The sequence below is a fragment of the Corvus cornix genome, chromosome 3 (genome assembly GCF_000738735.6).
Source record: "Corvus cornix cornix isolate S_Up_H32 chromosome 3, ASM73873v5, whole genome shotgun sequence".
In the NCBI taxonomy this organism is placed as follows: Eukaryota; Metazoa; Chordata; class Aves; order Passeriformes; family Corvidae; genus Corvus; species Corvus cornix.
This window is the reverse complement of record NC_047056.1, coordinates 68,930,640-68,944,776: the sequence shown is the minus strand read 5'-3', so window position 1 is coordinate 68,944,776 and position 14,137 is coordinate 68,930,640. Positions and strand designations below refer to the sequence as shown.

Sequence of the window (14,137 nt, the reverse complement as noted above, 5' to 3'; positions counted from 1 at the left end):
CTAAATTCATGTCGCAACCATAGCGTCTAACTGAAAAGTCAACCAACAAAAAGGTATCAACTCACTGAAAATTATCCATTATTTCTCCTCTTTGTTAAGTGCTTTGCTAAAATGTAACCATATTTGTTTGTTATTCTGTAGTTCTTTGAATGCATAAGGTAATTTATTACACCAACAGACTAGTATAAGCAAGCTGTCAATCTAGCTTCTCCCAAAAATACAGGCACGTATTTTCAGAAATGCATACACTTTTGATGACATTTTCTGTCCTTTAACAGATTTTAAAAAAAATTTCAGAGAATTAAGAAATCCAATATAAATTTGTAATTATGCTAATTAAGTGTATATTCCTGGAAGTCTATAATTAGTTTTGCTGCCTCTCCGACACAGTACTCATTCAGCTTGTGCTGTAAGACACAGTTCACAGCACTGCATATGCAGCTGAGTAGTTCAAAGAAGCTGCACAGCTCCCATCCTCTAGGGAAGAGGTGGCTCTGCAACAAACATTACTTAGTTTGCAAAGTCATTTGAAATAAGTACAATAGTCTAAGTTGCTCCAGTCTTATCCCATATCATTCTTTCTTTGAAACTACACCTTGTAAACAAGAAATATATAGTATGTAATCTGTGTCAGACAACCTCAAGATCCCTTCCAAAATACTTAAAGAGACTGATTCACAGATGTACTGGAACAGAGAACTCTTTTTTGCAATCTGGCGCCTTTATATCTTTCAGAATCCGGGACATAGTCCAAAAAAACAAAAACTAGAAAAGAGGTATTATCACCCTTGCAGCAGTCAGAGGCTCCAAGGTGGTAGAAATAGCAGAGCGGGAGTTATAAAATATGCTTCACTCTCCAAGCAGCTAAATTAGAGTACACTGAGATGCATCAGACACACAAGCAGGTGCATATAAAAGGGCCCAATACAAATGCAGTAGGAGTAATCCGATAAGACTTCCATCATGATACCTTTCCTCAGCAGCCAAAAGCATATGAACGAAGATAAAAAACCTAATTTTCTTTCAAATGCTGTAACTCCCACAGACAATAGACCTTCATATTTTAGTTCAATCCTCTGTCCGATAAGTATCATGCTTTTATTTTTTTTCCCTTTCCTCCAAACTGCAGACTTACAGATGTTGGTTGATGAGAAGTGAGTGTATATGCAAGCGGGCTGAAAGCAATTTAAGAGTATTAAAAAACATAGGGGAAAAAAATAGAATAAGCAGGATTATATGTATCATTTTCTGTGGGGAAGAAAAACCAACCAAAACCAGAGGGTGTAAGATAAAGCACATCTGTCATGGAAAGCAACAAATAAAGAACTATGAAAGAGCAAGTAAAGGGAAAAGAAAGTAGGATAGAATACATTAAAAGCAGAGGGAAACAGATTTTGTTATCAACTATAGGGAAGAAAAAGACTGATGTGGAGGAAAATTTGTGAAATGTTGACTTAAAATTTGATATATTATACCCCAAATTGTGAAGCAAATCAGTCTCATACAGGAGGTGTTGGTGGGGAGTGTTTGATGGGTGCTTCTCCACTTGGAAACTGGCTGACTGAATCCAACTAAATTTGTCAAGAGGTGTAGAATTCCCAAAGATACCTGTAAAACACTAAGTTCATGAAATCAAGATGCTGTGAGTGTCCCGACCAAGGGAAAGGATTCAGAATGCTTTAACAGCTTCTCGGACATTAGACGATCCACAAAAGAATGAGACTACCAAAAAAAATTCCATTAGAGCTTACAACCACTCTCAAGACTTAAAAAAAAACCCAAACAAACCCACATACAAAGAAAAGAAGAAAAAAAGGTGAAAGCCAGGCTTCTACTGCTCAAGGAATCACTCTTTAATATTTCTTCATCTTTCCTTTCACCAGGGGAAAAGACATGGTAATACTTGGTATAGTATTTACCACTATAATAACAAACAGGTGTTAAGAGGTCCTCTTGATATGCAAAAGCACTGTACAAAGGGAGACAGTTTTATCTTCCTTTGGAATATTAAAGCAAGAGAAGCAAAATGACTGCAAGGAAAAGCAGCAGTGAAAAAGCTGGATGGAAAGCAAAGCCAAGCAACCCAAACCACCTTCCACCCACTACTTCAGTCTGCCGTCAGAACCAGCAGTATCCAATGCGTAACATAACACGTTTTGTGGAACTCAGTTAAAAGAGAACATACAGCACACAGTAATTAATGAGCAGAGCATTTTAGAAAAGCTGTATCATTCTTTCAGTTTGTTTTACACCGATCAACCCCTTCTTGAAATTACAAATATGCAGTTAATAATCAAGATGAGCTAGTATATTAGGTCAACACAAATGACCAGAAGCAACTCCTCAGCTTTTTTGACAAAACCAGATTTTAGATAATGGTGTATATTAGCCATCTACACTTTTAGAGCATAGTCAAGTCAGTTTTTCATACCCAGAAGTGGCATCAGCTTGCTTGCTGAAAATTAATCTTCGCTACTGTTTAAGCAACAAGAATCTTGAGACAGTATTCCCCTGAATTCCTTCTCATGTGTTTGCTTATCTACTACTGCTGGTACCAGAAAGGCAGCTAATTTAAACCTGTAAGTGATTTTCGTAGGTTCTACAATGAAAGCATCTAGAATGCCAGATGATTACATTTCACTGGCAAGCAAACTCCGATGCTTGGACACAACAAAGCTGAACATACTTAAGCCAACTACCAAAGCTTTATGAATCAAACATTTAAAATTCAAGGATAACAAGGCAGAACTACTTTAACGATTTTCAACACAGTTCTCCCGATAGAATATCACAGACTGGTTGCACAAAAAGACCTTGAAATGTTTCACTTTTCAGGAAGGACACCTTTCAGCTTTAGACAACACCTACAATCTGGATGCCAAGAGAAAAAGGAATGCAGTCATATGGAATCAGTTAACAATTACTGCCAGTAAACCAGACTGCAGTGGTAGAACCACTTTTGATATTAATAAGTAGTGATTCATGTGAAACATCATATAGCTTTCCTTACTTACGGATTCATCATCCATAGATTTAAGATGAAAAAGTCAGCTCATTACCATATGAAATGCTAGTTCAGTGTAGCATATTTCAGCTGTTGTTGATGCAAACAAAAGGTCTTGGTGTTGAAATGTGTGGGACTTTCACCTAAAATCCTCATTCTATCGTACAAAGACATAGCACACCTGTGTCTAACAGAACAGGTCCAAACGCAGCACCTTGCTCCACTCCACGCTATCAACGCTTTATGTATGCCTTCTACGTTTATTCTATCCTTTTTTTAAAAGCAAATGAATCCAAGTGATACCTTCTCAAGCTAAGAAAACAAATGTTTCAAACCGTGACTGCTGAAAAGGGTGGAAAATTCAAACTAGAGCATTTAATCAGATTAAATGCCACTGTGTCACAATTAGATGTCACTGTGTGCTCACTTTAATTCTGAAAGCACATGCAGCTCGAAGGGAAGTCATGGCACTGTACCGCTCCAGGTGCAAGCGCGTGCAATGCACACACCTGGCGTTACAGCCAGCCCTTGGCCAGCGCTCCGTACTTCCCATTTATCCTGTCCGCGGGCGCGGCGGGCGCGCAGGAAGGCGTTCGGGAGCGGGCTGGGAGAAGTTGGAACCTACGTGCTTCTCCTCGCTCCCGGCCATCCCCCGCGATCTCCAAGCCTTCCTAACAATGGTAGCAGTGTTCCAGCGGGCAGCACTGCCCTGGAATCGGACCCGAATCCCCCTGCGCTCCGACCGTCAATCCCGCCGCCAGTCCGCACCTCTGCCCTCGCCAGCCCCGGTCCCGCGGCGGGCAGGGGAGGGGGCGCCTCTCCCCCGCACCTGGCGGCGGTGACGTCACCCCCGCCGCCCCCCGCCCGCCCGCGCGCTGACCCCGGCCCCGCTCCGCCGCACCTTCCCCGCCGGCCGATCCCGCCGCCGCGCCGGCCGCGGGGCACACGGGGCGGCCGGGAGAGGGAGAAGGAGAGGAAAGCGCCGCGCTCCGGCACAAGTGCGGCCCCCTCCCCTCCTCCGCCTCGCAACACGCCCCCCTCACGCCTCCACCCGCGGGGGCGGCGGGGAGACGGGGGAAAACGGCTCCGCGGCGTGCTTCCCTCCATCCCTCCCTCCCTCCCGCCGCCGCCCCCCGCGCGGGCGCGGACAAAGGGGAGGGGACCAACACCTGGCGAGCGCCGGTCCCTTTGTGGGGCAGGCACGTCCCGCAGCCCCCGCGGGCGATAGGGAGCGGGGGCTGGTTCCTCCCGCCCGCCCCGGGGATCGCGAGGGAAGGAAGGTACGGGAGTGGGGGGCACTTACTCGCCTGCCCTCGCCGCGCACCTTCACGCCGCTCGCCCTTAGCCTCAGCCCCTCCCTCCGTGGCCGCCGGGGCGCTGGAAGTTCAGGCGGCGCCGGCCATTCCCAGCTGGCGGCTCCGTGTTTCGGGTGGCGGCGGCGGGCGCGGAGCGTCCCCGGCGGCTTCACAATAGACACCGGGCAGCGCGCGCGTGTCTCTGTGTGTGTGCGCGTGTGTGGCGCGCGCGGGGGGCGGGGCCTCTCCCGGCGCGCCGAGCCGGGCGGGAGGCAGCGGGGGGAAGCGCTGTTTACCCGGCGGCCGAACCCGGCCGCCCCCCCATCACCGCCCGATGCTCGGGCTGGTCCATGCGCCGCCGCCCCCCACCCCGCGGGCGGGCAGGTGGTACAGTCCGGCCCGCCGGGCTCCCTCTCCCCGGCGCGGGCGGGGCGGGGCCCCGCCGCTGTGACGTTGCCGAAGCCGGCTGTGCCGACGGCCAATCAGCGTGAGGGGGCGGGGCTACCGGGGCACGGCGCGGCGCCGGGGCGTTGGGAGCTCGAGGGTGACAACGGAGTGCCCTGCGGGACAGGGCTCCCCGCTCCGCTGGCCTCTGCCGAAAAGATGGCGAAGACGCTTTGTGTGCGGGAAGAAGTGGGCGGCTGGGAGCTCTCCCCGGGCTGTTAAATATTTTCTCTTACCGCCACGCAAAGCACAGGCGCGGGCCGGGGGGGGGGGGGGGGGGGGGATTTCCAAGCACGGTGCCGCGTTGCATGCTGGAGCTTGTAGTCCTGCTATAGAGTCCTGAAAGGTTAAGCACCATCAACAGCCAAGGGGGATGATCCCCCCTCAAACGCCTTTATATCCAGTAACAGACCATAATTTATCCTTTAGAGTGCGTTTTCTCTTTTAACGAGCAACAATTTTAAGACACAGCCCTACGCCGCTCGTTCTGCGGGGGAAGGGACCACTCGAGCCCCGGCGGAGCTGCCAGGACCTGCCCGTCCCGTCATCCCTCGCGTCAAGATGTCGGCGGCGATCGCCGCGCTCGCCTCCTATGGCGGCTCCGACTCGGAGCCTGACTCGGAGCCCGAGACCGAGGGCGGCTCCCAGTGCTCCGCCGCAGTGCTCGCCAGCCGCGATGCCGTGCTGCACCTCCGGGCGCCACCCGCCGCGCCCCCGGCTCTGCCCGTCGATGCGGCCCCGGAAGTAGCCGTGAAGGTAGGCATCCCTCCAGGGCCCGGGCCGCCTGCCTGCCCCGCGTTATGTCCGCACCGCCGGCCTCGGCACAGTGCTGGGACAGCCCTGGAGCAGGGGAAGCGGGGCAGAAAGGGCGTGGTGGCAGCAGGACCACCTGCCCTACTTTGCCTTGGAGTGTAGGGGTCGGAGCTGTGGAGGGGGAGGGTGTGTGTTGGGGAGCTCCCGTGGATTCCAGCTGCGGGGGTTAAGTTTATTAAAGAGTGTTAGCTCTATCTTAGAGCGTGCCTTGATTGTAGTTCCTTAGATACTTGCTTGCTGTTCCCTGTGTAAAGTGTTTTCCTGTGTGGTTTTCCCGGGTGGTGGGGTAAAGTCGATACTTGACAGGGTGACTGAATCCTGTTCTTAAGGGCAGCTTGAAAACTGATTGGTGTTTCAATTTCCTTATTGCTTGGGGAACCTTTATTTTCCAACTTCATTATCACATTGGCTCGCTTTTGTGATACCAGAAACGGAGGGGGGAGGGTGGTGGTTTAGCTTTGGGATTTTTTGTACAGGCAACAAATTTCTAATCAAAAGCAGGCATCTTGCTGTGATAACTGTCACTGTTACTGTCCTGCTGCCACTTGCTCAGAAAAGTTTCTTGCCTTGTGACCAAGACGTGGATGGACTCTTTCACTTTGTTGTCATTAGTTGATTCATATTCTATCACAATTTATCATATTTTTGTGTAGATGTTTTATGTAGTGACTGCATTTGTTTATCTCTTAGAGGCTTGGAAATCTGGCTTCTTCAGTTGCAGCAGCCAGCAGACTGTCTTATGCAGGTTTCAAAAGAAATGCTAATTAACTAATTAAATATAATATTTCCTGAGTGTTAATGATAAGTGACAAGTAGCACTGGATGTGCTTTCCACCAGTCTGAGGCCTGTAACAACAAGTTTTCCTTTGCCACACCAGCACAAAGGTTTATGTAGTTGCTTAGGGACTGACATCAGGGAGCTGATCTGAATTTTGAAAAAATAGAACTCTGGTGAAGTTATTTGTCCTTGGATCCATTCCTTGATCTGGTTTGCACAAATGCTGTGCTGGTGCAGATAAATCTTCAGTGCCAGTGCAGAAACAAGCGGCTGGAGAAAAGAGTTAGGTGTCAACAGCACGTTCAGTTCAAAGCTGTTTGCCGGGCTGTCCCCTGGGAGGGCTATCCACATCTAGGACTGCCTCTGCCTCAGACACGATGCTAACTAAGATGAAAAGAGTGTGAGGCTTCTCAGTATCAAGATGTTTGATTATAATGTTGTCTATAAATTTCACTTGAGAACACAGATGAGGTACATATAACTGAAAAGAGCAACAACTTCAAGCTGAGGCTTTCAGAACACAGCATACTGGAGCTTCTTTTAGCACCACAACCTACTCTGAGGAGCAACAGGTCATTTCTTTGTAGAGTTAGATCAGGCTTTCTTTTTGGACTTTTAGTGTTCGAGAAATAACTGCAGGTCTCATATGCTGCATGTTCTCAACACCTTCCATGGCTAAAAATGGTAGTGTCCCACTGGTCAGCAGTGGAAGCTTGCCAGACACCCCTCAGGCATTTACCCTGATTCTTTAAAATTAGAAAGCCCTTACTGAACAAATGTAAAAGACATGGTGTTTTGAGTGTAAATCACAAGTCTTCTCTAAGTACAAGTCTGGAAAACAGGAAGCTGAGTAGTTAGGAAAGCAAAGTTACAGTTCATTAATATCACTTCACTTGTGCAAATGTTGTTTTGACATGAATAAGGATCAAGTACTCTTAAGTGCATAGATGTTTATTGTCCAAAGGACCAGGAATGGGTAGGAAAGGATGGTGGTTAGAAGGGTTGGTCATACAATAAATATAAATGACAGCTTGCATTTTTGGCAGTTGAGAATGCAAATCTGAAATGGTTGGTATTCTGCATTCTAACTGTTGTACCTGTTTCTGGTTCAGAATATTGGCCTGTTAACTGGCGTAGACCTTAGACTTATGTACACTTTAAAGAGTAATGGGTCCTCAATCTCTCTAATGCAGGCATCATTGTTAGCACATTCAGCTGACAGCATTTGGGCTACTGAAGTGTGCATATCAAATACAGCCCTAAGATGTTACTCCAATATGTATTTCATCTTTCTATAGAAATCTGCTGAGTCCTTGTTTCAAAGTACATCATAGTTATATAAAATCACATTTCTGTGAAAATAATTATTCTGAAATTGAAAGCTGTACTAATGGTTTGTAACCATTTTAAAAGTTTGAGGGGATGGCTTTTTTTAGACCCTCTTCTTACAGTCTGCTTATTGAAATAGGCCTATTGCTGATCTTGAAGTTAAATTACTCATAATAGATAACAGCTATAATTATTGGTGACTCCAGTCCAGTAATACTTCTACTCTCATTCTAAATTGGAAAGCCCACTGGATGAAAGTTGTGTGTTTCTGTTACTGTTTTCAGCACCACTAAAATCGCCTGAGGGAAGACAACAGAGGATGAAAGTTAGTGCTTCTGGTCCCTCATGGAGAAAAGGATAGATTGTAACTGCAGGACATTCAGAGAGGGACAGCAGGGCTGAAGAAGGGTTCCCCTTCTGTATGAGGAAGTATTGAGAAGGCCAAAGGAGATGGCTGAGGTGCACAAAATCATTAAATGGCACAGAGAGGGAGTTAAGTGCTCTCTGTCTCTTCCAGTACAACAACTATAAGCTGTCTAGTAGGAGTTAGGTTCAAAGCAAATAAAAGGATGCAGCTCTTCATGCAAGGTGTAGTAGGGCTTATTGTCATGCCAAGAAATACTGCGTGTTGAAGAATTTTGCATTGTTACAAGGAGAATCGGGACAAGTACTTGGAAGAGATCCATTGAAGGATGAGGTGTCAAGAAATACACAGATTTTCTCAAGTCTCATCAAGACCTGAAAATTATTGGCTGTTGGGAGAGTGCAGAAGTATCATCAAATATGCTTGCCCTGCTCTTACTCTCTCCTAGGTGCCAAGTTTTCATAAGGCTGATGTTTTCTTTTGTAGGAACAGTGGATAGGTTAATCAAGATATTTTCTTTCTCCAAATACATCATCAAGTAGTAGGTAAGCATGACATTGTTGTAAACAGAGGCTGTTCAAGCAAGGGAAGGGAGCCCAGTTGCCCACAACCAGGTCATTGTCAAACCCAGTTATAGTTAATTTTCCTACAGTTTTTACTTCTTTGAAAATACCACCCTAACACTGCTGACAGAGTTTTACCTTCGCTTTTGAATTATAAATGTAGAAGGAAATTCAGGAAATTACACTTCCTGTGAAGAACTCACTCCACAGGAAGTGTTGCAGCTATAAGCTTTGCTTTTGAGAGAACATTTATTGTTTGATCTCTGTCCAGGGTAAGACTCAGATCAGAGCAGATTTTATGCTACTTCTCTATAGTGTGTCCTTCAGTGGTCTTGAAGAGAGGACATTTAACTGGGTTGAAATAACTACGCTGGCCCAGCCCAATACAGGAGCTGGAGCATCTGTGTTGCCTTTAATGTGAGAAGGGGTTGTATGTGTCAGTTCCTTTTGAATCTAGTTTACCTTTGGCACTATGCAGGTTTCCAGAAAAAGTTTTATGGAAGGGGAAGAAATAGACTTCAGTTGCACTTCTTAATGTTTTTTAAAACCTAATCCTGCCGGCTGTGGAGAGAAGATACAAGGTAGCATGTGACAATTCTGTAGCAGTGACTGAACATTAGTAGACTTGGAAGGTGTTACTTGTTAGGAATGTTTGTCTTCTTTGACGTGGTGGGTTTTCCAGCTTTCTTTGACACAAAATGTAGATGAGTAGATATTTAGAACTTGTCATCCTGCAAGATCCTGGGAATCTAGCCTAGTTCAACAAAACCATTTAGCATGTGCTTTTCTTGCTGGTTTATTTTTATTCTGTTGAAGTTAGTGAGGCGGTCACTTACTGTTAGGAGTGCCTGAATGGGTAGAAGGAATAGAAGCTGATAACAGCCATGTCTTAATGTTAGAGCTTCACTGAAAATGCTATTTATCTCTTGGTAATAGATTTGTAAATCTTTAGAATGAGATAATGTGCATTTGACAGCTCAAGTGGTTTAGGAAAGAATTGATAAGTGACAAACTGCTTAAGTCTCAGTGGCTCATGGGATGCAGTCTTAATTTACCACATTTTAATGTGATTGATAATTAAAACTAATTAAAAGTTAAGCAAAGCAGCCTGGCCTTTTTAGCTATTTGACTAACTGGTAATGAATTTACCTGGGGAAATGGAATGTTGTAGGTTTATTATCTGAAATGTCCAGGAAGAAAAAAGAAAAACACTCAGCATATAGACATCAAAACTCGCTGCCTGCATGAGATGAAGCTGGAAAACATAAGACAGATTATATTCTTTCTAAGGAATGGAATTGCCATCCAGTGTTGCAGTACATGCTGCACCTTGGTCTTTTTATTTAAGGCTTTGCTTTGTTGCCTGTTACAGGCATTTTGCCTCTGTTTAATTAAAGAAATGTTTTTGTCTTGCATGCACATAAAGAATCTTCTAGCAAGCTTTTTTAACATAATTTTTGTATTATTGAACTATTTTTTATTCTATAAATCAAGTAATGTTCATAGAAAGTAACACTATTGTTTTATGGCATATGGGTAGGAGTTTTTTTGAAGCAAAAGAGGACTGTGGCATGTTTAAGGAACCCGTTAAGGAGGAAAGTTAATCTGATTTACTGTATTTGTAGTCTAAAATCCCTTCTATTTCCTGTCCTCTTTCTTATGCTTTAAAGTGGCCAAACTTTATGGTAGGACTGAAGGAGCATGCCTTGGAAGGAACCCGATGTTCGTGGTCTCTGGAGAGTTATAATGAAGCGCCTCCTTGTCTACACTTAGCATCAAAAGCTTCTTTCTGTCTCAAGATAGATTCCTTAGGCAGTGCTAATACTCCAGAGGACAGCCCTGAGTGCCATTCCCCTATAATAGTGTGATCATGTTTTGTTAAACAAAAGGTGCAAAAGGACAGCATTTAACTATCAAAAGAATTTTTTTACCTCAGCAAATAATCTCTGAACTGTAAAGCAACCTGATATTGCAAGTAAGTAGACATCACATCTATTAAAAAAAAACCAAAGCAACACAACCAACACAGTAAGTAGTTTGGTGAAAAATTACATCATCTGCCTCTTTTTGCCTTGTATCAGCAGTGATTCTTGCATCTCTCTGGACAGACACTCATTTAACCTATCAAACTTCAGTGGATCTATGGAGTGAGCATTTTCAGTTTTTGGTTGTCCTTATTTCTGTGAAGTTGTATAATCTGAATCTCTTCCTATGCTGAATTAGGTTGCTCAATTTTTCTATACAGGTCATATTTTCTTAGGCCTTTGATCATTATTGTTTTTCTTTTGGACCCTTTTCAGTAGCATGTGTCTTACCTGATGTGTGGTGCCCAGTGTGGCCACTGTATTTCAGTTGGGTGCTTGTTACTGGTGCTGAGAAAAGCAGAGAGGTGACACAGAGCTAAGTTTGCAGCTTATTTCTATTATGTTTTTCAAGATAGATGTATTCAGTAAAACATAACTTCCTAAAATCTTAATTCTTCGGTTCAGGTTGTATGGGTGTACAGCCTTTGATGGTATTACAGCATGCCATAAAGCCCATATTAATACAATTTCTGAGTTGCAGCAAACACCAGCTGCTTCTCTGCCAGTCATACATCTGAACTTTTCTCTTTCTCTGGAGGAACACTGTATCTGTTTGAGAGCTTTTTGACCCCTCTTTTTATGATTCCTGTGCCTTTGAGAGTAGAAGTAATTTAGGGTAATACTTAGACCTTCACTGAAATTGCAGATGCCCTCATCTTTCAGCTTAACTACTGATCATATCCCATCCCACAGAGCCACTTGTGTCACACTTGGCACATAAGCTACATGATGAATTGCTCACCTTAGGCTTTTAGATAAATCAAGACATTCCTGTGACCAAAGGAAAAGCTACAGCACAGCAGAGAGGAGATCTCTTAGATTACCTTATCTCAGTCACAGCTCTGCCAGACAGCTGCTCCTATGATCCCTTCCCTGCTAGCTGGAGCTATGGCTAATGCATCTAGAATGCATGCAGTTACGGCTGTTGCCAGCATAAAGGGACAGTTGTGAGACCTGTATTAACTTTCCTTGCTTTCTGGGTCCTAAAAAGATGAGCTCTGCTGAAATGGTCTTCAATGCATGGAGTTCTACCCAGAGATTTTCACCTTGTGCAGAGGTTGCTGATGAGTTCTTTCCTCTCATCCAGAAAAAAAAAAAGAAAAGAAAAACCACAACCAAAGCACCCCAATGCAGATAGCTTGGAAGTTGGTGAATGAATGATGGGCTAAGTTAATATTTTTAATGTTTCTGCTACCTACTAGAGTCTCATAACGCTGTACAAAATGGCACTTACCAGATGTTGACCAAAGGATAATTTGTCTCTTGCAATTTCAACTCTTGCTGTAGACTAACATTCGGCAATATGTTGTGTCAGTACTTTATATTCCTATCAAGATTTCATCTTTTAAAAATACTGATAAAGTAAAGTGGGTAGTTGGACCATGTTCAAATTATTATATAGTTTAAAGCAAAGCGACGTAATGAAAAGATAACCATTATGTGCTTCAGCAGCATGAGATTGTTATTTGATACCCTAATATATGAAAACGTGAATAAGACTGGTTCTGAGTGAATACGCAGGTCCTGAGGAGCGTAGCTCTGTTAAATATAACATGTGCTTCAATTTCAAGGCTTGGTGGTTTTCACACAGAAAGAATGTGCCTGTGGTGGTCTAGGAGTGAACATACTGTGTGGCTTTCAAGTGACTCAGCACTGTTCCACCAGCAGCGAAGTAGAACCAGAATTGCTATAATCCTCCAGCAGAGGATCGGCTTTCATGGCACAATCTGTTTCTTTTCTCAATTACCAAGCAGCATATAATAGAACTTAACAGGAAGAAAAGAGGAGGAAAAATAGCAGAAGTGAAAAATTCTTGGCATTTTTGCAAAAGTGGATTTTTTTGCTTTTTCAGATTAAGGAGCAAGAAAAATGTCTTAATCTCAAGTAAACTGGTCACTGTTTAAATGTCACTAACCATTGATGAGATAAATTTTGCCTTATCAATAACATTAGTTGTTATTTTCTCAAATTTTGAGTTTTGTGGATGAGATGTGTGGTGTAACTGGAAGAGTAAGCTGTATGATGTGACTTGAAAAAGTTGTCTGTGGAAAATGTCCTCACATCATGGAGCTGTGAAAGGAAGTGTAAGTTTGCAGGTAGCACAGGTTAGGAAGTGGTTTTGATATGCTCCTCTTCTAACTGGGGATGTGTAGGTTTTTTGCTGAATGACTGGATTAGGCCTGCTGGGCTGTTTCCAGACAAGTTCATGGTGTGTGAAAGTCAGGGCTGTGAACGTACGGATGGCTGTTGTCATCCAAGCCCAGTGAATTGGAAAGGTCGTGTGATAAGCAAAATGAGGTCAGGCCAAGAACTAGCTAACATATTAAACAAGTTGAGTGTGCCATTTTGCTTTCAAGATACTGTAATACAAAGCAAGATTGAGTTTGTTTGAGGTAATTTTCTATTAATAAAGCAACTGCTAAAGTTTGATTCTCTATTGTGCCGCTTTCTGTGAGTCGCAAATGCTTTTGGATCCTGTTGTAGGTAAGCACTGACTAAGCAATGATGCTAAGATAGCTTTTTCAGTATGATTATTAGGGGTTTTGTCAATATACTAGCACATTGTGTGTCCTCTTCAATTGCTGTTTTTCTAGAATAAGATACAGGAAGCAATGACAGTAATAATTCTTCAAAGTAACGTTCTCCTTCATTAACTGAGGTCTTGATGAGGGGAGAGGTTCTGTTGATGTGGAAGAGCCTTCATAAAGCTCTGAAGCCAGGTCTTTTTGGGCACTGCTACCTTACCAGCTGTTTTCTTTCTTCTCTGTCTTCTGTTTCATCTGCATGTACCCTTCTGAATTTTTCCCTATGAGTTCCTTGAAGTTATTATTTTGGTTAATCCCTCTTTCTTGTCCCTTCATCTATCAAGTTAAATTTTTGTCACAGCAGGCTTGCAAATGTGTTTAAGTACTAAAGCTGAATTATATTTATACCTTTCAGTATAAAAATGTACCTTTTGGAAATAAGGGTTTGTTGGATTCTGTGAAAAACGTTGTTGTACTTAATGTTTGTGCTGATAGGTAATTTTTTTTTTTTCTGCAACTGACTTTCAGAGCAGTTACTTGTGATTTCTGCCTTCTGCCTTTTGTAGAGTTCTGGCTTTCATACCTTTATATTAAATTCCTGACCATTTTAATCAGTTTGTCTTTACAAGTCTGGTTTTCAAACATTCTAAAAAAGCTTTCCTTCAATCTTGCTGCTGTTTTTAAAATGTGTGCATGAAATCTTTAAGAAAAAAAAAGAAATAATTATTCATGTGCAAAAATCTGCACGTGTCTTAGATGAGTTTCTCGGTGACTGCCTGACATTGGTTTTGCAATCAATATTTTTTAAAAATAGAAACTTTGGCCGAGGTGCTCTTCTCTTTCATAATGCTGAAAGTGTCAACTTGAACTACAGCCCTGATTTGGACTGAAAGAAGGTTATGTCATATATTTAAATATCTGTGTGTGAAAAATGGGTT

At 43.6% G+C, this 14,137-nt stretch overlaps 2 protein-coding genes across 4 annotated transcripts in view; one reads left to right on the top strand and one right to left on the bottom strand.

Moving 5' to 3' along the window:
* WASF1 (WASP family member 1) overlaps positions 1–4,719 on the bottom strand; it is an 89,748-nt gene extending 85,029 nt beyond the window's left edge. For 2 of the 3 annotated variants that reach the window (XM_039569636.1, XM_039569637.1), the window contains exon 1: positions 4,308–4,521. The gene's annotated coding sequence lies outside the window, so the exon portion shown is untranslated. Of the gene's footprint in view, positions 1–4,307 lie in introns of all 3 variants that reach the window. The other variant, XM_039569638.1, reaches the window with a different exon arrangement.
* Positions 4,720–5,060: 341 nt separating this feature from the next.
* Positions 5,061–14,137, top strand: part of CDC40 (cell division cycle 40) — a 37,739-nt gene continuing 28,662 nt past the window's right edge. Inside the window, exon 1 of the mRNA XM_010407197.3 lies at positions 5,061–5,499. Coding sequence (XP_010405499.3) covers positions 5,305–5,499 — 195 coding nt within the window. The 5' untranslated portion in view covers positions 5,061–5,304. The remainder of the gene's footprint in view (positions 5,500–14,137) is intronic.